The sequence below is a fragment of the Ziziphus jujuba genome, chromosome 9 (genome assembly GCF_031755915.1).
Source record: "Ziziphus jujuba cultivar Dongzao chromosome 9, ASM3175591v1".
In the NCBI taxonomy this organism is placed as follows: domain Eukaryota; kingdom Viridiplantae; phylum Streptophyta; class Magnoliopsida; order Rosales; family Rhamnaceae; genus Ziziphus; species Ziziphus jujuba.
This window is the reverse complement of record NC_083387.1, coordinates 23207119-23231887: the sequence shown is the minus strand read 5'-3', so window position 1 is coordinate 23231887 and position 24769 is coordinate 23207119. Positions and strand designations below refer to the sequence as shown.

The 24769-nt window shown below is 30.8% G+C and overlaps 3 protein-coding genes and 1 pseudogene across 3 annotated transcripts; all 4 read left to right on the top strand.

The window, feature by feature from the left end:
* The first annotated feature begins 6961 nt into the window (after positions 1-6961).
* LOC107427568 (protodermal factor 1) lies at positions 6962-9046 on the top strand. Its single transcript, XM_016037954.4, has 3 exons — positions 6962-7255; positions 7669-8155; positions 8514-9046. Exons 1-3 carry the CDS (start codon positions 7105-7107, stop codon positions 8872-8874), a joined length of 999 nt encoding a protein of 332 aa, XP_015893440.1. The 5' UTR covers positions 6962-7104; the 3' UTR covers positions 8875-9046.
* Positions 9047-13009: 3963 nt separating this feature from the next.
* On the top strand, positions 13010-16519 carry LOC107427550 (probable amidase At4g34880; annotated as a pseudogene).
* A 2689-nt stretch (positions 16520-19208) lies between these two features.
* On the top strand, positions 19209-20880 carry LOC132805433 (chalcone synthase 1-like). The gene is made up of 2 exons (XM_060820425.1): positions 19209-19450; positions 19811-20880. Exons 1-2 carry the CDS (start codon positions 19273-19275, stop codon positions 20800-20802), a joined length of 1170 nt encoding a protein of 389 aa, XP_060676408.1. The 5' UTR covers positions 19209-19272; the 3' UTR covers positions 20803-20880.
* A 345-nt stretch (positions 20881-21225) lies between these two features.
* LOC132799420 (probable amidase At4g34880) lies at positions 21226-22519 on the top strand. The gene is made up of 2 exons (XM_060811230.1): positions 21226-21256; positions 22077-22519. The coding sequence occupies exons 1-2, from the start codon at positions 21226-21228 to the stop codon at positions 22517-22519; spliced, it is 474 nt and encodes a 157-aa protein (XP_060667213.1).
* Positions 22520-24769: the final 2250 nt, after the last annotated feature.

Here is a 24769-nt window from a genome sequence, read left to right as displayed (position 1 = left end):
TTTCCAAATTCTCTTTAAAGTATATTTGTTATTTTTATTTTATTTATTATATATTATATTACTTTTTATAAATATACTTAAATATATATAAAATTATTATATTATTTTTTATAAGTATCCTTAAATATATATAAAATTAATTTTTAATATAATTATTGAAGAACGATTGAAAAAATTATATATGATAATAATTTTGAAATAAATTTAAAATAAATAAAATATTTAATTTGATTTTATTTATCAAATATATATTTTTATTCTTTTTAAATTATATATATTTTTATTATTAGTATTATTATTATAATATTACATAATAAAATATTATATTATATTATCTAATTTAAAAAGAGATCATTATTATAATAGTAATTTATAGTTAACATTTTATATATTTAACTGTTTAATTGTATCAAAGTCAGTTATAATGTATTATAATAATAATAATAATAATAATAATAAATAAATAAATAAATAAATAAATAAATAAATAAATAAATAAATAACTATTATGTGAAAATTAATTATTTACAAAGAATCAAAAATAAATTTGAATTTCAACTCTGTGGAAAACATTTAAATTTAAATTAAATTATACCAATGCATTTGAATTTAAATTTAAATTTTATAGATAAAAAAAAATTGGATAGAAAAATTTCATAAATGGAAAAAAATAGATAGGTAAATATTTTTGAATTTAAATTCTATAATTGAATAGTATTATATATAAAAATCAAAATATTCACTTTATTAATTATGATTTTCATGTTTTAAATTGTCTTTATTTAAAAAATTTACTTTTTTTTTTTTTTTGTTTTTTTCTCATTACATCAAGAATGTGCAGTAGCTTTCAACGGATGTGTGATTGATGAGTAAGAAAAGAATAATATGATAGAAGGCTTATAGAGTTCAGTAGTGAGCTTGAGGACCTCAAGTTGAGGTATTGTGTATCAAAGCGTGCCAGGTTCTATGATGAGGTTCTCTAAGACATCTATCCCTCTCTTAAGCATATTTATTTTATTTATTATTATTATTTTTTATAACTGACATTTTAAGTTCCTCCAAAAGTTTTTTCTGTGGTTGAACTTATTATTATTTCATTAGCTTAATTGTGGTGGAATTGTGGAAAAAAAAAATGGTTAGTTGGCTTTTTGGGTTGGAAACTTTGGTCTTAAACATTCAATTGCATTACATGGTCTAAGTGTTGGAATGTATTGCAGCAGTAAAATTATTTTTTTGAACCAAACTAAATCAATACCTATAACACTCCTAAATAATTAAAATATCCAAAAAAAAAAAGAGGATAATTATCTATAGTTTTTTCCTAAAAAAGTAAACCAATATTTTTTCTGCCAATGCTTTCTGTTCTATATATTTTTCTATTTATAATATTCAATCAAATTATATATCATCTAAAATACTATTTTATGTTTGAAAAACATTATCTTTTTTTTTTAATTCCATATTTAAAAGACAAAATGAATAGTCAAAGTCATTTTCACTCAACCAATCTTTATTTGATTTTTTTTTATTAAATATTAAACTTTTTATACGATACATCATATCTATAACAAATTCATATTACATTATAATATGCCATTACATTTTATCAGATATTTTTTTAATTATTTTTATATTTTATAACCCTTTTTTGGTCAAAACGAGAATGTATATAGTTTTATTATTATAGATATTTTATGAAAAAAACTCTATATACTAATACATATTTATATATGGATATGTAATAAATGTAATTTTATTGTAAACTAATTAATTGATTTTTTATCAGAAATTTAAAATGAATAATTTATTTTTCTACAGTTTTTAAAAAGTGCTCAAAATGTGCTTTTATATATATATATATATATATATATATAATATAAAAGAAGAAAAGATGTGTCACATGTCAGCATACTCTTATTGTAAATTTCTTTCAAAATTATCTTTTTTAATTTAATTTAATTTAATTAATTAATTAATTTACTTAAATATCTTATCTTTTATAGTTGTACCCAATTATATATAAAATCAATTTTTATTTTAAAATTAATTTTAAATAAACAAAATATTTTATTTACTAAATAAGTTAAATACTTAAAATGTATTTACATATATATAGTTTCCTTAATTAAGCATATTTTAAATATTTTTACATATACAAATATAGTTATATAGAAATTAATAAAAATATTTTTTTATTTGGATTAAAAAATATAATATCATAAATAATAGTTGTTAAACATAGTAAAATAAGATTTACATCTAAAACAAATTATTAATTCATTTGCATTTGAATTTGAATTTTATAGATAGGAAAAATTAAATAGGTAAACATTTTATAATTTGAATTTCATAAATATTTTATCTTATAAGATAAAAATATGTTTATAGGATAATAATAATAATAATAATAAATAAATAAATAAATAATTATATTATATTATATTATGAGTATTTAATATATGGAAATTAATTATTTGTAAGGAATCAAAAAATATATTCGAATTTGAATTCTATAAGTGGAAAACATTTGATTTTAAATTAAATTATATAAATACATTTGAATTTAAATTTAAATTTTATAGATGAAAAAAATTGGATAGGAAAATTCCATAAATGGAAAAAATATATAGATAAACATTTTTAAATTTGAATTTTATAATTGAATAATATTATATATAAAGATCAAATTTATAGTTATTAACAAACTTTATAGTATAGATTAAAAAAAAAATATATCAAAAAATATTTTTATTAACAATAAATTTTTAAATAGGCTTTTAAATATAATTAATTATTATAAATTATTTTTAAAATTTGTCTATTATGATTACACGTACTGTGCATCATACGAGAATGAATATTAGTTATAACTAATAAAAGACATGATTAATTTGCTTTCCATCTCAAGCCACACCCAACCTAAGGTTGAAAACCTAAACATAAAATATACAAAAAAAAAAAAAAAACTACTTACTATCTATTATTTAATGTTCTTATACAACATTACAAATATTAAAATTTTCACCCTTTACGTGAACTGCCAAGCATGAAAGAAAGAAAACTAACAAAGCACAACTTCTTATTATTATATATTAAGAGAGAGAATTCAAACTCTAAATCTTTATACATAATAATAATAATAATAATAATAATAATAGTTTGAATACCATTACATGTCATTGGTGGTGATATTACCATCGTAAGTGGAGTAAATTTCACATCTATAGAGCTTGTCTATTTGACAAGTTAAATTTTCTCTACCATTTGTTCACTCTCCCTTTTATCATCTCTTCACTCTGTCTTTAACATTTTTTCATCTTCATAGTTTTGTCTCTTACGTGCTTGAATGTCTTTCCCAAAAAAAAAAAAAAAAAAAAAAAAAATAAATTGAACTTCTGTGTTCCAATTGTAAGGAAGGAGAAAGCATTAATGAGTTAATGAGTGCCATATAACAAGGTTGTTCGATGGCTTTTCTTTTTTCCTTCTTTCTTTTGGATTTAGGTGGATTTGATATGAGTTTATGCTAATTATATAAATATATTGATGAAATTAAATGATGAAAAATTAGTAGTTTTACTTTTAGTTAAGTAGAGAGCTTTGTTGTTTTAAGAGCAGGTCATCCAAAATCATAAAAAAAATTTGATTTATATTTTAGAGGGAGGTTGTACGAGAATTTTCACAGGATCTTTCCTTCATTATTCATTAAAAATAAAAAATGCTAAATCCATCTATAGAGCTTTGCTTCAATCACAATAATCAAACGCTTGCATCTTTAATGGTGTTTTGCAATAAAAAAGAGAAAACACAGAGCAACCCCCAAAAAAAAAAAAAACAAAAAAAAACAAAAAATGAGAGACGAATGGAAAAAATGGATCAAGACTGCGAAAGAAAGAAGCAATTTTACTCGAAAATTATTGAGATTTTTCATTTGTAAAAACAAAAGAGACAAAAACCATGTAGACTGCCAAATGCAATTTTACTCGATTAATTATTGAGATTTTTCACTTCTAAAAACAAAAGCGACAAAAGTACTGCCATGTAAATATGAAACCCACTACCATGTGGAATGATTAGTATTTTTCTAATATTGTTGCCATTAGCTTGTGGCTGGAACAACAAAACAAGGCTTGCATTACTTTTCACGACAATGTGCTTAAATTTGGAAGGTTTCTATTTTATTATTTTATTTTAAATTATTTATAATAATTTACTCCTAATTTGAATCTTGAACTCGGTTTAATAATTAAATCAATCTTATTTAACCACAATTCTGTTAAATTTTATTCCCAAAAAAAAAAAAAAAACTTATTGAATTTCTAAAGTCAATTTGAATCAATCTTATTTAACTACAATTTTGTTAGAATTCGTTCTATTTAGCATAACTTATTGAATTCTAAGATCGATTTAAGCTGCCTTTGTCACCTAATAAGGAAAGATCGTTGTTATTAAGCGGATATAGAAATTTCACAAACTGACATTATGATAAACATTTTTTAAAACAAGGAAAGGATAGAAGACCATTGGCTGGTCCATGGCAACCCATACTAATGTTTCTGAACCAGTGACTCAGTTAAATTTATCAAAAACAAAATAAGCAGCATGACAATATCTTTATGGTTTAAAATTAAATGAGGATCACAATAATTCAAAATTAGATGAGACCAATAATAACAAATAAAATAATAAATATCACTGATATTCATTAAATTTTAGATATATATTTGGTTAAAACATAAATATTTAAAAACAAACAGACAAAATAGAAATCAATAAATAAAAACAGTCACATTGTCTATGACAATTGACAAAGATATAGGAATTCTCTTCTAAGTAGCATCATTGACAAAGATATAGGAATTCTCTTCTAAGTACCATCATGGTAGAAAACTAGGAGGATTAACTTTTTGATTCCTTTAAAAGTTTGTAATTTAAAAATGCATTTAATATTTATATGAGTTCAAATATATTATTATTTTTTAAAAATTTTAGTATTTTACTAGATTCATATAAATTTTAAATTATATTTTTAAATTTTAATTTTTAAAACAATTCAAAAACTAATAATAAAAGTCTAAATTGCTTTAATTGCTATTGAGATTAAAAAAGATATTGGTGAAGTATGTGAGTCTAGTAATATATAAAAATCTTAAAGGATAAGATAAATCCTATAAAAACTCTTGTAAATTTCAAACATATCTTTAATTCTTAGTTTTTGAATAATAATCCAAAATGTGTTAAGCAAGATCTCAATTTGAGAGTTCCTATATCCATACATACATACATACATATATATATATATATATATATATACATATCACAAAATTTGAGAATGAAATTAGACATTATGAGTTTAGTACAACCCATATTAGAATTTTCCTCCATTCACTACGATCATTCCATGCGATGAGGTAGAGAAAACAATTGCTGAATTTGCAAAATAACAATAAAGAAGAACTCCATTATTAGACAGACATAAAAATTTACTCCAGCTGGAGGCTATTTATGGCTTTCACAAAATTATATGAAAGTGCTTTTGAGTTGAGAGGAACCCCACATATTGTGCTTTTATTGTGCTTTTTTGGTTCAGGGAACTAATTAAATGTGGGCACGAGAAAGCTCCACCAATGTATATGCAATGGCTCTAATGGTACAAGCCATTTGTGCATTTCACATTTGTAGGATTATTTCTCATTCTAGCCCTTCCTACGGCATATTTTCCAGCTCCCCTTCTTTCTTATTCAATGCTTTTTCTACTTCGACGGCTAATTAATACCCACTATAAAGAAAAATGATAACAGTAAAAAAATAAAAAGAAGCCAGAGGAAGCTTCTACTATGAAGCAAAATAAAGTGAATGTTTGGTGCATTTGCATTAAATTGAATTCTTTGAAATAGTGTTGGTGAGTGAGACACATTCACTCTCTCTCTAGAATCCTCATTTATCCCTTGTTGGTGTCCGTTAGTTTGGGTGACATGACTCATTCATGTATATTAATGCGGTGACAATAGAAATAGGATGACAAACATATTTTATATACATTATGTGTGTTTCATTGATTGGATGACAAACATATTATATTTTAATAATAACCAATTAAATGCTAATTTCTCCCGTACTCTCTTTTCAATACTTTCTTTTGAAAAAAGGTTCAGAGTTTATCTTCTTACTCCAGAATATACATGACTTCTCAGCCAATAGAAAAAAAAAAAAAAGATAAATAAAAATTATCCTATTAGACATTCATTTATTCTTTTTAGATTGGTTTGGTAAAATACTTGGATTGTGATCAAGGAAGCAGACGTTTGCCTTGTCAATGCAGTTGGATTTACCACTCAGTTTGCAAGATATGGCAATCCCTACCTTTTCAACTTTTTTAAGTCGCCCAGAAAAATCTGTTCTTTTTCAGCAAAATATTAGCTCCTTTATCAGCATCCCCATGTCTGAAAATTCACGTGAGTTGCTAACTTGCTAGTTTCTCTTTGAATTGTATTTTAAATCCCTAGACTATACAATTTACAATCAACCAACTGGTTCATATGGAAACCAGCTACCCCATTAATGGTTCACACAATATAGTCAAACAATGTCTAAATGGTTTCATACTGCAAACCGCATAGTGATCCAAACATTGGAGAAACTTCCCCAACTCAATTCTTAAGCTATCACCTTCATTACATGCTCTCACAGTCCGTGTACAAAACCGAAAGGACCTTTTATTTTATTTTATACCATTCTCACAAAAGTTTTACAAACATAATTTTATAGGCCGATCTATATTATTTACAGCATCTTCTTAAATGTTACTTTTCGTACTATAATATTAATAATATATTTCAATTCCTTACTAGTTGCAGAGCATATATTGTATGTACTACTTATTCTACACCTCATAAATGTGGACAGTTGAGAGTTGAAATTGTAAGCAACTACTACTTATTTATTTACTCTGAGATCATATTGCTGGTGTCCATCACATTCTGAATCGACAGAAACACACACACACACACACACACACACACACACACACACACACATACACATACACAGAACCCTTCTCTTTATCCATTACTTTCTCTCTTGCCGTCGTATTGTCTCCCATTTGTCATGGATTTGGTGGAGAAGTTTTTCTTAGTCTGCTTACTGATTTTTTTTGCCGCCATTCATGAAACTCGCGGCGATGCCATGGTTACTGGCACTGTCTTCTGTGACCAATGCAAGGACGGTGAGAGGTCCCTCTTTGATTATCCCCTTTACGGTAAGAGTTCCATAGTTTCTTAAACATAGTTTTATTGTGTCAGGGAAATAAGCTTATATATTCAAATAATGAACCTAGTCAATTTTTGGGTATTTTATTTATTTATTTATTTTTAAAAGACATATATAAGTTGTGTTCTAATTTTAAAATGAATTACTAAGTGCTTTCAAAATGCAAAAACCAGTTTTCGATTACATGATCAAATTATATATAATTTTAGACTCTTAGACAAATGCCACGTTTAGGGTGATGTTTGAAAGCACTATTCTGGTTTGACAAATTAATTTTGGTTTGGTGGGTGTTATTTGGCTGGTTGGATACCAATATATATAATATAATTGGTTCTCCTTAATTAAATGTTTGTCCTTTGATCTGCTGACTAAATTAGAAGAAATAATGTTAATTTTGTACAGGAGTAAAAGTGAAAGTGAACTGTGCCGACAGAAATGGGCAAATCACAATGTCAAGGGAAGAGACTACAAATTGGTTTGGGAACTATGCCATGAAGTTTGATGGCACACCTGACCTGAGCAATTGCTATGCTCAAGTTTCGAGCACTGGCCAAGGCTCATCAGACTGCACAGCTGCTGCTGGATCAGCCCAACAACTTAGGCTTATGTTTAGGATGTTTGACATGGAGATGTATGCTGTGGATTCTTTACTCTCTGAGCCTGCCAACCCAATGTCATTCTGCCCCAGGTCTACCAATCCTGTACCAGCACCTGTTACACCAGTAACACCATCAAATCCACCTCCTGTGCAGGTACCGGTAACACCTGTATCGCCTACTCCGCGTGTTAGAGTTCCTCCTGTGCCTCAGTTGCCTCCATTGCCACCCCTGCCTTCATTGCCTCCAATGCCACCTATGCCATTTTTGGAAGCTTCAGCTTGTACACATGAGTAAGTAGTAAATTTTTATGTCTCAATTTGCTTGTTTCTTTAGTCACTAGTACTAACTACAACTGTTTGATGATATAAAAATATGATTCATACTTTTGCTAGCAGTGATGGAATCCCTCTGTTCTTTAATCTGCCTCTTGCGTGTCTGCTCTTATTAGACATCTATCACTTAAGCATTTAAGAGGCTGGTCCTAGTAACTTTTTCAATTGATCTCTGGGCATTATTTTGATAAGCTGTGCATGAAACATTGATTAGCTAAGAGGACATACCTAAGTATAGGTGTAGTTATGTTAGACAAAATCATTAAATTCTCTTTTTTCTTCTGTTTACCCTTTGAATTGTTTTCTGATATGATAGGAATTGGACAACCCCAGAATACAAATGCTACTGGAGGGCAGTGAACCCGGACAGCAAAGTAGCTCTTGCCTTCGGGTTATACGCAGCAAGGAGATATGGAAACGACATGACGTTGTGGCAAGGCTTGCAAGGCAGAGGAGATCCCTACAGAACTCTTCTTAGGGAGGGTATTACTGCTTATCTCAACTCCTTCAACAGCCTACAATTTCCTTACCACACAGTAGGCGTGGTCCAACACATGAATTGGGCGTTGATGGGCTCCCCAAGTAGTGTCCTTCTCACAGCCTTGCGGTTCAAGAGGGCTAATTCTGGTTCTACTTCTAATGGGCTTGTCACATGCAAATTTACACCTTGCAAGTGAAATTAATTTCTTGTAGTTTGATTATGACACACATCAGTATGTGTGAAACTTGCTTTTTATTAGTATCATTTACTAATGTGTACTTTACACACACATATCTTATTCCATTTGCTAGTACGTTTTAGTGTCATTGGTTTGGAAGGAGAATAAAACATTAGAGATTTTATGGTTATATCAGTGTTTGATCTCCAAAACATTCCTGCATATCCACATAAAGTCACACACTTTTCCTTGTGGTACACTTGGGGAAAAATGTCCAAAATCATGTACCTATAGCCAAAATTGGCCAAACTTGCGTTTCCAAGGAATTGATAAAAACAACCTTGCGATAGTTGATAAGCAAGGTCCTCTAAATTTTAAGGAGGATGGATCTTTGGGGATTTCACTTAATTTCCAGTTCTACCTATAGCAGAACTATCTTAGAATCGATCTCAACCACAAGCATTTTATAACCTCTAGACAAGTTAAAAACCATAATAGTTAATTAATTGCTACGTGGGCATATATATGATCCCACTGATAATAATTACCCAAAAAAAAAAAAAAAATTCCAACTGATGATGGTAAGCAATTATGACAATTATCAATTTTCTAGGATTTATTATTATTCTTCCAGAATTTTTTCATATTAAAACCTGACTTTGAGTATAGCATCGTGTATACATTTTTTTTTTTTTTTACAGTATTTTTGGTTAGGATTTTCCTGAGGTAAGAAGAATTATTGGGACGTAATTGAGATATTTATTTAAACTAGGAATAAGAGAAACTGCAATATTTGGTGCAACAAAAACTCATAACTACAAGAGAGATAGTGTATCCATACCTAACTTTATTGTTCAAGACTCCTTATAGATTTCAAAGCCCATAACTTATTTAATATTTTAAGGAAATTGAACAAATCATTTTACCTTTATTAATTTTTTTAATAGAATATATAACATATATATACGATTAGGTTCAAATTAAATTTTTAATATTGGAATTGAAAATTAATGTTAGAATTTTCTTATTCAACCTTTTGATTGTATTAAAAATTAAAATTTAATGATATTTATTAATCATCGGGTTCAAAAAAATTTTACTTTTTTTTAATAGAATTTTAGTATATTCCTAAATTCGTATTTACCATTTTAATTTTAAATCTTAGCATTTTGTATGATTCAAGAGCTAATAAATAAAATGTTGATATTAAAACTATTATGTTGTTATAATATGAGCCTAATGCATTTCATATATACGAGTAAAAGTTTTTGAAATATATACTTTATAAAATTATTTTTTCGTTATTTGTTTGTTAAAATATATTTTAACAACAGTTTGAACTTAGAAAGATAAATCATAAATAATTTTTCCAAAAAATATCATTTATAAGAAAAGTCCTTTTATATGTCACATTACCTTTAATTTTTTTTTTTGGTCATTTATGATATACCTCTTTATGTTTATAACAATTTTTTCAATTTCGATGTTTTGAATTTATGATTTTTTATTGTATAGGTGTTAAATGACTTACTAATTAAGCTGATCTCTTATCCAACATCAAATTACCTTTGATTTATGTATTGGTCCTTTAAACAAAAATCTAAATTAGGTTTTCCCATTTAAATTTCCCATTGTTTTAGTAGAAGTACTAGGGCAGAAATATCATGCAAAAGTTTTTGGTAAACGATTTCCACATTTTCATTGATCAATCTTTTGTTAATAAATGCCCTTCTTTTTTTTTTTTTTTTTTTTTTCTCTTTAAAGTAATGCATTTTGGTCTATAGACCGGATACGAGAAATTATTTTCTCTTTGGTTTTGTTCTTGGTCAATAGTGACTTCAATGCCAGAATTTCTTGTGTTCCAAAATTCGTTTATTTCCTGAGAGGGTCGAAACATATTAAGAATGTGAATTACAAGAGAAGGCATACACGGAAACTAGTGCATGGTCACAGAAAAACCAAGATGGGAAAACATATCTTAGCCACGCAGCCGCACCACGAACCAACCATAAAAACATTTATAAGTGAGGCGTTCGTACTATTACGCCCCAAAAAAAGCGAGACGTAGTCGTCCATATGCGTGTTGATTTCATGTTTTATTTACAAAAAAAAAAAAAAAAAAAAAAAGAAGAAAAAAAGAAAAAAAAAGGGTAAATATCACGCTTTGGTTTATTATAGTATATTATATAATATAGTTATGCATCAAATTTGCAGATTTTAACTAACAAAATAATATAGTTAAACATCAAATTCAGTGAATATTGTTGCATATAAAGATTATGTCCATATGGTTTATGCTTTCAAAACTTTCCCACGGAATTTTTAAAGTTGTGGATTTGGAGTTATATTTATACCCCTCTAATTAAAAAATTAGTTTTTTCATGACCAAAAAAAAAAATCCCTGCAGAAATGTAATATTACCCAAAAGAAAGAAAAAAAAACAAAGGATTTGAAAGCCAAAGTTCATTAAAATAAGAAAATAGAAATTTGTCTTCTTTTATCAAATTAATTAGGATATGCTCAAATTTATCATTGTGTGAGAAAGCAATAATTTTAAGAAAACTCGGGGGGTTGTGGCAATGAATTTAGTGACATTTCTAGTACGTAGTTTTTATAAAATTTTCATGCATATCTAATTTCCACGTACATACAGAATTAGATAGATGGAAAGGTGAGATGTAATAATATTTATGAAACTTGAAAGTAGATGTGCAGGTGTTTGGTTTTTGAACATGTTTGAGAGATTTTTGGAAGTCTAAAAGCTTTGCAAAAAAGGGTAAAAACACTTTTTATAGTATTTGATAAAGAATCTAAAATCATCTTTAGTTATTTTGTTGTAAAAAAAGAAAAAAAAAACCCACTTATTTGGCGATTTTAGAATACGCATCGATTATGTAATTTTTAAAAAAATCATTTGAAGTAATTTTAAGAATTATTCCCAAATGCACTTTAAGTATAGTTTTCTTAGTTGAATTATTTATTAGTATTAATTGGTATGGTTATACATCTTAATTAACTATAAATTAAAAAAAAAAAACATGAACTTTGAATAGAATACAATTTGAAATTATTTTAGTTTTAATTTTTTTTTTAACAATCAAATTAATTAATATGTTTAATAAACTTTAACTATCGTTAACTAACAATTAAGATAAGTAAGCTACACACAGTTTAGTAAAATCACCTAAAACTATTATCTGCTTACCTTTTATTAGATTCTATATATGAAACAAAAATCAAGTTTTAGAGCTTGAAATTGTGAAAAGCGTAAAACTAATATCGAAATCGCACGGTAATGAAGAATTATACACAACTAAGGTCGTATTCCTAATGCCAAGTCTATAAGAACTATTGTGTTTTGGCAGAAAGACCAAGGCCACAAGATATGCATAAAACCATGGAATGCGACAAAGTTCGAGTATTCTGCTTTTGGGCCGTAATTGTTTGCATTGCCACCATGTCCACATCAAAGCAAATTTGCAGCTGGCATTTTCCTCAACTAGGTTTTCAATTTGAGGAGGCTTCTTCATCAGGAAAAATTTATGAATTAAGATCTACGGATTTAAAGTTTCATCTTTCTCACTTTCAGTTTTCTCTTTATCTTTTGGTTTATAGCTAATCATATCATCCATTAGAGTTCCGCAATCACATATAAAAAAAAAAAAAAAAAATCATAAACGAAAAAAAAGAAAATTTTTTTTCTAATCGTCATGAAATTTCTTGCAGAGACGCTAGTATAGCTATTGCTGTATTGAATTACTACAAATGAATAACTAATAGAATACAACATTTGTGACAAATTAACGATAATGCCACTATTTTTTTAGATAATGATTAAAATTTGAATTATCTTATTTTTAATATCAATTTTTTATTATTATTTATCATAAATAGTGATAAAATATGAACTATATATGGCTTGTTAAAATATGCTGGAGCTACTACACGTCAAAACTACAAAAAATTTAAAATAATTTTTTATACGTTAATAACATGTAATGTTAGTATCACAGAAAAAAACAAAATTGTAATGTTAGTAGTTTCTATTATTAATATTGGCAATAAACATAACATTTCTTTTTATTGATTTTCAGGTTTCATGACTTGATTAATTTAGTTATATTTCAATCCGAGTCAATTGCATCAGGGGCATATGAACAAAACTGCTTGTGTATGTTTAGTGGGTCATGGTTCCCCCAAACTATATATATATATATATATATATATATATATTTCAAATGTTCTATTTTGAAGGGATATATGTGTAATCGTACCAATATATATATATATTTGCTAGAAGTAATCAACATGTATGCCATAGATATACATCGCCACCGATGACAAGCTCAACACGACTGCCGGATCCTGTGCTCTGCTTGGATCGAAGGTGCCGAGGGATGCGGGCGTGGTGCAGAGGTTGAGAATTGCTGGGGCTGTGATATTCGGGAAGGCTAGTCTCACCGAGTGGTACAGAACTCGGTTGGTTGGTGTGCAAGAACTGAACTGGCCATGTTTCGTATCAATATGCATTAATATTAATCTCTTTGATATTCTTTGTGGGAGAGCTGCACGGCGTTCCTGTGCTGCTCAAGGATAGCATCGCCACTGATGACAAACTCAACACGACTGTCGGGTCCTACGCTTTGCTCGGATCAAAGGTGGCGAGGGATGCAGGCCTGGTGCAGAGGTTGAGAATTGCTGGGGCTGTGATATTCGGGAAGGCTAGTCTCATCGAGTGGTACGGAACTCGGTTGGCTGGTGCGCTAGAACTGGACTGGCCATGGTTCGTATCAATATGCATTAATATTAATGTCTTTGATATTCTTTAATTACTAAATTGAATTTGATTGCAATGCACCATTTTGAGTGGATAATGCATATTTCATTGAAAGGCTAGTAATATATAGTTTATGGTGTTGTAACTTATTAATTATGCTTTCATAGGCTTAGCTTGCAATTTATACTCTTTATATGATTGGGATGGGATTACATGTAATTTGGGAGAAATTATCCGGTGCACAATGTACACCAGGCTGGATTTTGATTTGGTGCACATAGCAAATCAGATGCTGCAAAATGTCAAGAATAAAAATATAAATTAATAGCCTAATTAGCCAAGACTTACGCCGTTCCTAGTCTATTGATAAAAAGATAAAATAAAATAAAATAAACGTCGTTCTCCCTTCCGAACTCAAAGAGAAAGGTTGTTTGGCGTTACCAAGAAAGTGAAAATTGGGCATCCGGTGAGCAAACGACGGTGAAGGACCTGATCTCTTATCTTGTGCCTTATATTTGGAGAATCAAATTTGAGGATGATGCAAACTAAAAACAACATGTTTTTTTTTTTTTTTTTTTTTTTTTTTTTTTTTTTCGGATTTAAGCTGTTGATTATATTTTACGTAGTTGACCAAAAAAAATATTATTTATTTCATAGAATATAATATATAATAAATTTAAGGATAATGAATTACACGATATAGAAGCTCGCATCCAATCTCTATGGAAGTTAATATTTAAAACAGAAGTTAGGAAGTGAAAATAGAGATGGTCCTGTTGGAGAACCATTCAAAAAAAAAACGCCACGAGTCAGGGGCAACGTAAAAGAGGAATGCCTACTGACCAATTTCAGAATCCTACACTTCTATTCTTTCCTAAGATTAGAGATCTTGGCAGCTTTGTCATCTCCATCTTTGCCAAAAAAATATATCCAAATGTAGCCAAGATTTCTTTCTTTAAAAAGCTTCCCCCTTTGGATCTAGAAACGAGATGGCAATTTTTTTTTTTTTTTTAATTTTATTGGGAGCGAAAACGGCATTAATATTGCTGATTAGGCTATTAATTTCTATTTTATTCTTGACATTTGGCAGCATTTTATTTGCTATGTGCACCAAATCAAAATCCAACCTGGTGCACATTGTGCACTGAAAAATTTCTCGACCCAAATGTATTAAAGTGACCAAATTCACTAATTAATTACCCCAAAAAAAAAAAAAAAAGTCATATGGGTCCTACCTCTTTGTGAAAGAAGGGAGTACAGCTTCCATAAGCACCAAAAATTTTGCTCATTAATTACATAGTGTATTGGGTTAGCAGGCCATCCTTGGATATATTTGACCCTATCTATTAGTCCAAGGAACAGAGTAATTGCAAAAAGAGAAGTAATTAAATTGGTAGTTTTAGATTTGAAAATACTCTTTAAGGATCTTGTTTTCTTAGTAATTGATTACAGATTACGTAGGGATAATTGTAATGTGTGTGTAGATACCAATTAATCCATGCACTTACAACTTGATGATTTGAGAACATGTATACTACAGAATCCTTATGTTGAGGCAGGGGACCCATGTGGATCCAGCTTTGGATCGGCTATCTCAGTTGCAGCAAATTTAGTAGCAGTTTCACTGGGAACCGAGACCGACGGCTCCCTCATCTGCCCTGCTGATCACAACTCCGTTGTAGGGATCAAGCCCACTGTTGGCCTCACCAGTCGGGCCGGTGTTATCCCAGTTTCCACCCGTCAAGGTACAATCGGGTATATAACATGCATGCATGCACACATACATATACATAATTGTTAAACATAACACTTGTCTTTATACAATTTATTCAGCTTGTAATCGGCTAAAGAATTTTCCATATGCAGACCCATATGAGGACTGTTTCGGACGCGGTTTATGTGCTGGATGCAATTGTGGGATATGATACAAGAGACCATGAAGCAACAAAAGCAGCAACTAAGTTCATCCCTGCAGGTGGTTATAAACAGTTCCTCAAGGAATATGGGCTTCATGGAAAGAGATTGGGAGTTGTGAGGAATCTGATTTTGGACTCCTATAATACATGCTCTACCATATCAGCTTTCGAGCATCATCTTAACACATTAAGGTAAAATTTCTGAGATCTAACCAAGATTTCCAAGCTGGCCTATCGAAGCTCATTTGGTATTATAATTACTAATGAATTGTGTTTGTGAAAAATTTTCAAGGCAAAGAGGTGCAACCATATTGGATAATCTGGAAATAGCCAATACTGATATCATTCTAGATCCTTTTCAGAGCGGTGAAGCGATTACACTATTAGCCGAGTTCAAGGTGAATATAAATGAATATCTCAAGGAGCTATCAAAGTCCCCGGTGAGATCTCTTGCAGACATTATTGCTTTCAACTCGGATAACTCTGTTTTGGTAAGCATCAAAGATTGTTCAACTCTGCCTTCTTGTCCAAACAAGCTCTTAAATTTTACAGCCTTTTTTAATTCAGGGGTTGCCCTTAAAAATGGCAGGAAAAGCTGGAGGAGTATGGTCAAGATCAGTTTATTGCATCAGAGATGACAGATGGCATTGGAGAGCAAGGGTTGAAGGCAGTGGAGAGGATGAAGAAGCTGTCGGAAGAGGGGTTTGAGAAGTTGATGATAAAGAATGATTTGGATGCAATGGTGACAGTTGGGTGGGGTTCATCTCCAGTACTAGCAGTTGGAGGTTATCCAGCAATTTCTGTTCCGGCTGGGTATCAAACAGGTGGAATGCCATTTGGGATCTGTTTTAGGGGCTTAAAGGGTACTGAGCCCAAATTGATTGAGATTGCTTATGCTTGTGAACAAGCCACAAAGGCAAGAAGGGTGCCTCCTATTTATCATCATGGAAAATATGAAATTATATTGTAATTATGTTTTTCCCATCTCGTATGTTATATTGTTTTTGAAGTCTGAAATTACTTATTCTACATCATATATGTTATTTTAACTTTCTCATGTCATCCTTGTACATTTTTTTTTCTTTGAAAAGAATACATGTATTCTTAGGACACACTCAATAATATAATGAAATAAACATTTTTAGGACATGAAATACATAAAGACATAACAATTTTTATGACATGAAATAAATCACTATTTGGAATAATTAAATTGTTAAAATCAGATTACGCACCTACCAGGCCTTCAGAAAACTCATATAACCCATTTTGCTTTGAAAAGCTCCTTAATCTTTATGGAAAGGCCAAATTGCATTTTCATATTCAAAAATTACCGACAAAAAACCACAGAAAAGTTTCTCTTATTAAGACATAAAACCGGAAATTAAATATGCTAGTACCTCTATTTATTTATTTATTTGTTTTCGCTAGAGGAATTGATAAAATGAGCTGAACTCCTTCCAATATATGTAAGGAGTTCAATGATAAGCAGAAAGGGAAAAGAAACAAAGAAGGAAATTTGTATATGAAGTTTCAATATGTGGATAAATGGTCCTTATAAGGAGACCTGATCGCAGTAGAACTACTAAGGCAAATATATATATATAAACTCCAAAGTTTGAATTCTCCTATCCCAAATATCAAAAAGAACAAACCGTGGGCACATGGACTCCATATGAATCTGCCCCTGTTTGCAACACATTATCTTCTCCTCTCAAGAAAAGAAAATTAAAAAAATATATGCATTTCATTTTTACAGCTGATCTTAAAATTTGAAGTGTCCTGTATAAAATTTAAAGAAGTATCCTTTGTCTTTTTAAATTTTTTTTTTTTTAATAAACCACTTTCATCTATTTAGAACATATAAATATAGAATAAATAATATTAAATTTAGTTTAAATTTTTTGGTTCTTTAATAATATATCTATCAAGAACACCTTTTTGAAATTGTATTAAAGTACTCTTAATTTTTCTTCTTCTTCCATTTTTCATATCCAAGTATTAGTTTTCTAATATGCATTTTAATTTTTTATGGGGGAAAAAAAAAAAAAGAAACTGGAAACAACAAGAAAACAAAACAAAACAAATATAATAGTAAATAAAGAATATTAGAAAAAAAAAAAGATGATTTATGGCAAAATAAAACCAACTTCATAATTCTCTTGTTTATGAAGAAGAGAAAAAACACATTATTTAAGTCATACAACTATGGAGAAGATGATTTTTTTTTTATTTCTTTTAAAAGGAGAAAATTTTCCCAAAAAAAGTTATTGGTTTTGGTATACAGTAGTTAGATTGAAATAAAATATCTATTTGTTTTTTTCTTTCTTTCTTTTTTTTTTTTTTTAAAAACCATTGTTAGCGCTAATGATTTTGGTCTTGTATGTTAAGCTTGTTACATGCAAATCAAATATCTTTTCTCTTTTTTGATCCAATCACTTTTCATAAAATAGGATATAAAATTATAAAATATATTTTTATTAACTGATTTTTGCCAATGGTGCTTTTACTATGCACAGTTATAGTTTGCCTTAATCATGTGATCATATTTAGTTATGATGTAGGTTTTAAGAATGATAAAAAATAATTTTGTTCATTGTATGCTCTATTTTTTAAAAAATATAATATATGCATATATATATATATATATATAATATTAATAATTTTTCATAGGGTCCTTTTATTCCTAAATTTTATGCCATTTTAATTTTAACAAAAATAAATTCCATTTAGAAACCTTTTAAATGGAAAAAATACATATATAATTTATTATATACTTATTTAACTCCATTATTATAGGATTCTATGCTGTACATCCTCAGAATTCAACCTGCATTTTTATATAGAAAATAGTGCATCCATCGATCTGAGCCATTTGGTTCCACTATGGAGATCAGTACGCCAATATAATTTGGTAATCCTTACTTATCTTATTTTTATGATTGTTTAAGAATCAATTGCGAGGAGCTATATCTAATAGTAAACTTAGTGTACCTAACTTGACCGAGGATGCCATGCAGCTATAGCTTCATTTTCAATGCATCAAATATTCCAACTTCCAAACTGGAACTTCAATTCCGGTTCCATGCATAACATTGTAGGCTAACTCTGCCATTAGTTCTAATAAATTTCCAGAAGAAAATGAATAGAGAATAAGAAAAAAATTATTACAAGAATTAAGAAAGGAAGAAAAAAGGAGATAATAAAGACACTCGGCATATAAAGAACTAATTAAACGCAAGCTGATTACCTAACCTTGTCTATAGCAAGGTGTCCGGGCTTTTTATTCAATATTTGGCAAAAGAATCTCCTTCTTAGCACCACATCTCTTCCTTTTTGTTAGAGAAAATATAAAAGAATGTGGTCTTCCAACTCTTCTTGTTGTTTGTTTCCTCTCTATCAGTTTCATCTTTTATTCTCCTAATAGCTCATAATCCCGTGCACTTATAAAATTGTTGAAGCTTGATTTTCAAAACTACTTGTGTAATAGTCATTCAAAGTCATGTGAATATTTGATGGGCAGACAAACCAAACTAACAAATCACGTTTCTTAGCTATATAGGAATTGATACTACCATCTATCTAGCTCCACTATATTGGTTTTGGTCTTGTATAAATAGAGCGGCTTTGTCATCATAATTTACGGCATTCTCTTTTGTGACTCGACTATCTCAGCAAAGAAGCACCACTACCACCACCACCACCACTACCACCTGGTTTGAAATGGTGACAGTTGATGAAATCCGAAAGGCTCAGCGAGCAGATGGCCCAGCCACGGTCATGGCAATTGGGACGGCCACACCACCGCAGTGCTACGCTCAAAACACGTACCCAGATTACTACTTTCGCATCACCAACAGCGAGCACAAGACAGAGCTGAAACAGAAATTCAAAAGCATGTGTACGTATGACCATTTAAAGTAAAAAAAATGCATGCATGAATATGAAAGATGAAGATAATTAACAGATTTGGATAAGCTGAAATTAGAAGTTCCAGCAAAAAATAAAACAAAAAAACAAAAAAACTTTCAATCAAGAGCATGTGTACGTATGACAATTTAGAGTTAAAAAATGCATGCATGAATATGAAAAATGTAGATTACCCGTTTTAGATAAGCTGAAAATAGAAGTTCCACCAAAAGGAAGGAAAAAAAAAAAGCTTTAAAAATAATGGCAAGAAAGCAAACCTATGTTGTTAGTGTTACTTAATTAAGAAAAGAATGAGAAGGTGTGAAAATACATCCTGTTGGCAATTCTGTAGGTGCAAATTCGACCATCAAGAAAAGGTATATGCACTTAACGGAGGAGATCCTCAAAGAAAACCCTAATATGTGTGAGCACTTGGCACCCTCACTGGATGCTAGGCAAGACATGGTGATAGTTGAGGTCCCAAAGCTAGGGAAAGAGGCTGCCATCAAGGCCATCAAGGAATGGGGCCAGCCCAAGTCCAAGATCACCCATTTGATCTTTTGCACTATTAGTGGTGTGGACATGCCTGGAGCTGACTACCAGCTTACTACGCTCTTGGGCCTACGTCCATCCGTCAAGCGCATCATGATGTACCAACATGGTTGTTTCGCCGGAGCCACCGTTCTCCGTCTAGCCAAGGATCTGGCTGAGAACAACAAAGGTGCACGAGTACTGGTTGTGTGTTCAGAAATCACAGCGATCACTTTTCGTGGGCCTAGTGAGACCCATTTTGGTAGCCTCATAGGAGAAGTTTTGTTCGGTGATGGTGCGGCCGCCCTTATTGTTGGTTCAGACCTTGTACCGGGAGTTGAGAAGCCCATATTTGAACTAGTCTCAGTAGCCCAAACAATTCTTCCTGGAAGTGAAGGGTCAATTGAGGGTCATTTAGGCGAGGCCGGTCTTGTGTTACATCTTCTAAAGAATGTTGCCGAGCTTATTTCACATAACATTGAGGATAGCCTGGTGGAAGCTTTCAAGCCATTAGGTATCTCTGATTGGAACTCCATTTTTTGGATTGCACACCCAGGTGGGCCTACAATTCTTGATCAGGTTGAGTTAAAGTTAGGCCTCAAGCCTGTCAAGTTATGGGCTGCAAGACACGTGCTTAGCGAGTATGGTAACATGTCGAGTGCTGGTGTGCTATTCATTTTGGATGAGATGAGGAAGAAGGCATTAGAGAATGGATTGAAGACAACAGGAGATGGGCTTGACTGGGGAGTACTGTTTGGGTTTGGACCTGGCCTTACTGTTGAGACGGTAGTACTTCACAGCGTCGCAATTTAAAAGGCATCTTTAGCATCGGAAGTTGTGATCACACAGTAACTTTCGCCCATAGTGCTGTTACGACGGCGGGTCACCGGCAGTGAAGTCAACTCCTTTTTTTTTTTTTTTTTTGGGTGAATAAAAAGGCAGGTAAAGTAGAGGTTGGCAGACGCTAACCCGAGGACGTTTGTGGTACTCAAACCTCTATCCTCTGGAGGTTGGCATATCTTTTAATCATTATTATTATTATTATTATTATTATTATTTAGTGTGGTTGTGCATGCATTTCCACTTAGTAGGCAAATTTATACTACAATATGTTATATTGGATTGTATGTGGTCTAATATAAGTGTATAGTGTTTTATTACAATTAACGAATGTGTATTATATTGTAAGGTGTGATACTAGGGCTTCTTTTTTTTTTTCCCTTTCTTTTTGTGAAAATGACAGTAGGCATCTTAGTACCAGCAATTGGTAAGTTCATTTTAAATATAAAAAAATGAAAAGTAATTAACATTTCTTTAATGGTGACACTTTTAAAACTATAGATATTATCATATAAATATAGTTAGGTATCTTAAAAAATACCAAGTATGTGGGGAAATAAAGACTAAGAACCCTGATAGCATGTAAAAAGAAATATTGAAGTGTGGTAAAACCCATGTGTTGCATTGATTCAATTGTAACGTTATATACAATTAGGATGAGCCATAAAAGGCAATAGATCAACCTTTCTATTAAAAGGAATTTTAATTTATGCATATAATGTTAATTTGAATATTTAAAAGTAAATTCTATCGAATTTCAGCAAAAAGAAAAAAAAATTAAAAAAAAAGCCAGTTTGACATTATACAATAGTATGGGGAGAAATCACTTCAAAAATAACTTAAGGGGTAAATTGAAACGTGAATGAAAGTCAAAGGGGCATTTTGTGATTTTACCTTTTCTTAATCATCCCCTCATAAAAAACCAAAAAAATTCAAGGAGACTCTTTTTTTTTTTTTTTTTTTTTGGTCCTGGTTGAATAATTAGGGGAGATTTTGAAATGAAATTTGATTCAAAATGAATAATAAATAAATAAAAAGAAAGTAAGAAGGACTAACCAACCGTTAGCAATGTTAAACAATAAACTATTATAACTCTCAAACTTTGCACTAGATGATAACACCATATAACAAGTATTAATAAAAAAAGATAACCATAGAACATATAGGTTTTATACTAAAATGCCGAGTAAAAAGCCTATTCTCTCATCACCATCAGCAACCCTTGATCTCACCACTGATCTTGATAGTCCTCTCTGAGACCTTTTTAACCAAAATCACTGCCACCAGCTCAGATTTCAATATCATTGAAGCCATCGTCGCCAACATTCAACATGCCTTCACTCACGACAAACTTACTTCTAGGCAGTTGGTTGACTTCTACCTGGATCGGGTCAAAACCTTCAATCCCCTGCTTCAAAGCTTACTGGAAGCCAACCCTGATGCACGTGATCAGGCAGACGAGGACGATAAACAGAGGGAGGTACCCTTTCGTGGCGGTAGATCAGTGGGACAGGTGCACGACTTTCCTATGCTGCTCAAGGACAACATCGCCACCAATGACAAGCTCAACACGACTGCTAGGTCCTACGCTTTGCTCGGATCGAAGGTGCCGAGAGATGCGGGCATGGTAAAGAGGTTGAGAACTGCTGGGGTTGTGATATTCGGGAAGGCTAGTCTCACTGAGTGGTAAGGAACTCGATCTTCGCTGATTCCCAATGGTTGGTGCACTAGAGCTGAACTGGCCATGGTTCGTATCAGTATTCATTAAGAATCATGTCTTTGATATTCTTTAATTATTAAATTGAATTTGATTGGATTGCAATGCACCATTTTGAGTGGACAACGCATATTTCATTGAGAGGCCAATAATATATAGTTTATGGCGTTGTAACTTATTAATTATGCTTTCATAGGCTTAGCTAGCAATTTATACTCTTTAATTGATTGGGGTTGCATTACATGCAATTTGGACCCAAATGTATTAAAGTGATCAAACTCACTAATTAATTACAAAAAAAAAAGAAGAAGAAAAACAAAAGGAAAAAGTGATATGGGTCGGACCTCTTTGTGAGAGAAGGGAGGACAACTTCCACGAGCACCAAAAATTTGCTCATTCATTACATGGTGTAATGGGTTAGCATGCCATCCTTGGACATATACAATCATATCTGTTAGTTGAGGAACAAAGTAATTGCAAAAAGAGAAGTAATTAAGTTCGTAGTTTGAGATTTGAAAATACTCTTAAGGATCTGGTTTTCCTAGTAATAGAAATTGAGTATTTAAAAATTTAAAAATAGAAATCCTATTTAGTAGGGAAGATCAAATATGATAGAGAAAACAAAAAATAATAGCAACAACAATAATAATAAAACAACTAATTTTACCATCTATCCTTAGGGATAAAACTGAAAATAAAAAGTAGACAATAATTTTTTGAACCAAACGGGCTTCATTTTAGGATAACGCCAACCATTTTGCAAGTTTTTCTTCGTCCAACGAAAAAAAAAAACAAAAAAAGGAAATCGTAATAACACTAACCTTGCACAACCGCTAACATTTGACCTTCTCTTTAATGTTTATTACAATATTGCTATTTGAATAATACAAAACCTTACATAAGTTTCTTTCTTTCTAGGTTTTCTAGAAAGTAGAAACAAGGCAAGTGCATGATCCAATGGTTGACAGAGCGAGAGGCATGGATCGGTCCTCGAAAAAAAAATATCCAATGGTTACGAATAGAAAGGTATGGATCAACCTAATAAAATAAATCCAACCGTTAAACCATTTTTATCCAACGATTTTAATAAGGAGTGGCACGGATTGAGAAATCGCTCTCACACCCCCATGTCACCAAAAACATTTATTTTATTATTTTTTTCCCTATATTTACGTGTTCTTTCTTGTGTACATCACTCTGACACGCTCTCATAACGTCACTTTGCCTTTTGATACTCTGTCTTTCAGTTCCACTGTCTCTCTCACTGCTCCCTTTCAGATCTAAATGGCTTCTTAAAGCTCAAAATTTGCTAACACATTGTTGTTTTGAGCTGGCCAATGGGCTATGTCCACGATACTCGACACCCTGCTCTTCTTCTTTGCCAAATCCAAAAAATTCTTTACACTGACACCTTCGTTCTTCAGTCTCTCTTTCACCTTCTCCTTGAAGGTGTCGAGTGCCGTAGACACAGCCCATTGGCCAGCCCACAACAGCATTGTCTTAGCAAATTTTGAACTCTTCGAAGCCATTTGGATCTGAAAGGGAGCAGTAAAAGAGATAGTGGAATTGAAAGACAAAGTATCAAAAGGAAGAGTGATGTTATCATAAAGTGTCAGGGTGATGTGCGCAAGAAAGAACACATATATATAGGAAAAAAATAATAAAATAAATATTTTCAGTGATAGGGGGTGTGAGAGTGATTTCTCGATCCGTGCCACTCCTTATTAAAACCGTTGGATCAAAATGGTTTAACGGTTGGATTTATTTTATTAGGTATATAATTGATAGAATGAAAATTAGTAAGGCATCTCATCAGTTCTACTATGTTTCTCTAGGGGTGGCAATTTGGCAAGGAAGACCAAATATGATAGAGAAAACAAAACAATAATAGCAACAACAACAACAACAACAATAATAATAATAAAACAATTAATTTTACCATCTATCCTGAGGGATAAAACTGAAAATAAAAAGTAGACAATAATTTTTTGAAATAAACGGGCTCTGTTTTAAATTTTGCAAGTTTTTCTTTGTCCAATAAAAAAAAAAAAGGAAATTGTAATAACACTAACCTTGCACAACCGCTAAGATTTGACCTTCTCTATAATGTTTATTACAATATTGCCATTTGAATAATACAAAACTTTACATAAGTTTCTTTCTTTCTTGGTTTTCTAGAAAGTAGAAACAAGGTAAGTGCATGATCCAACGGTTGACAGAGCG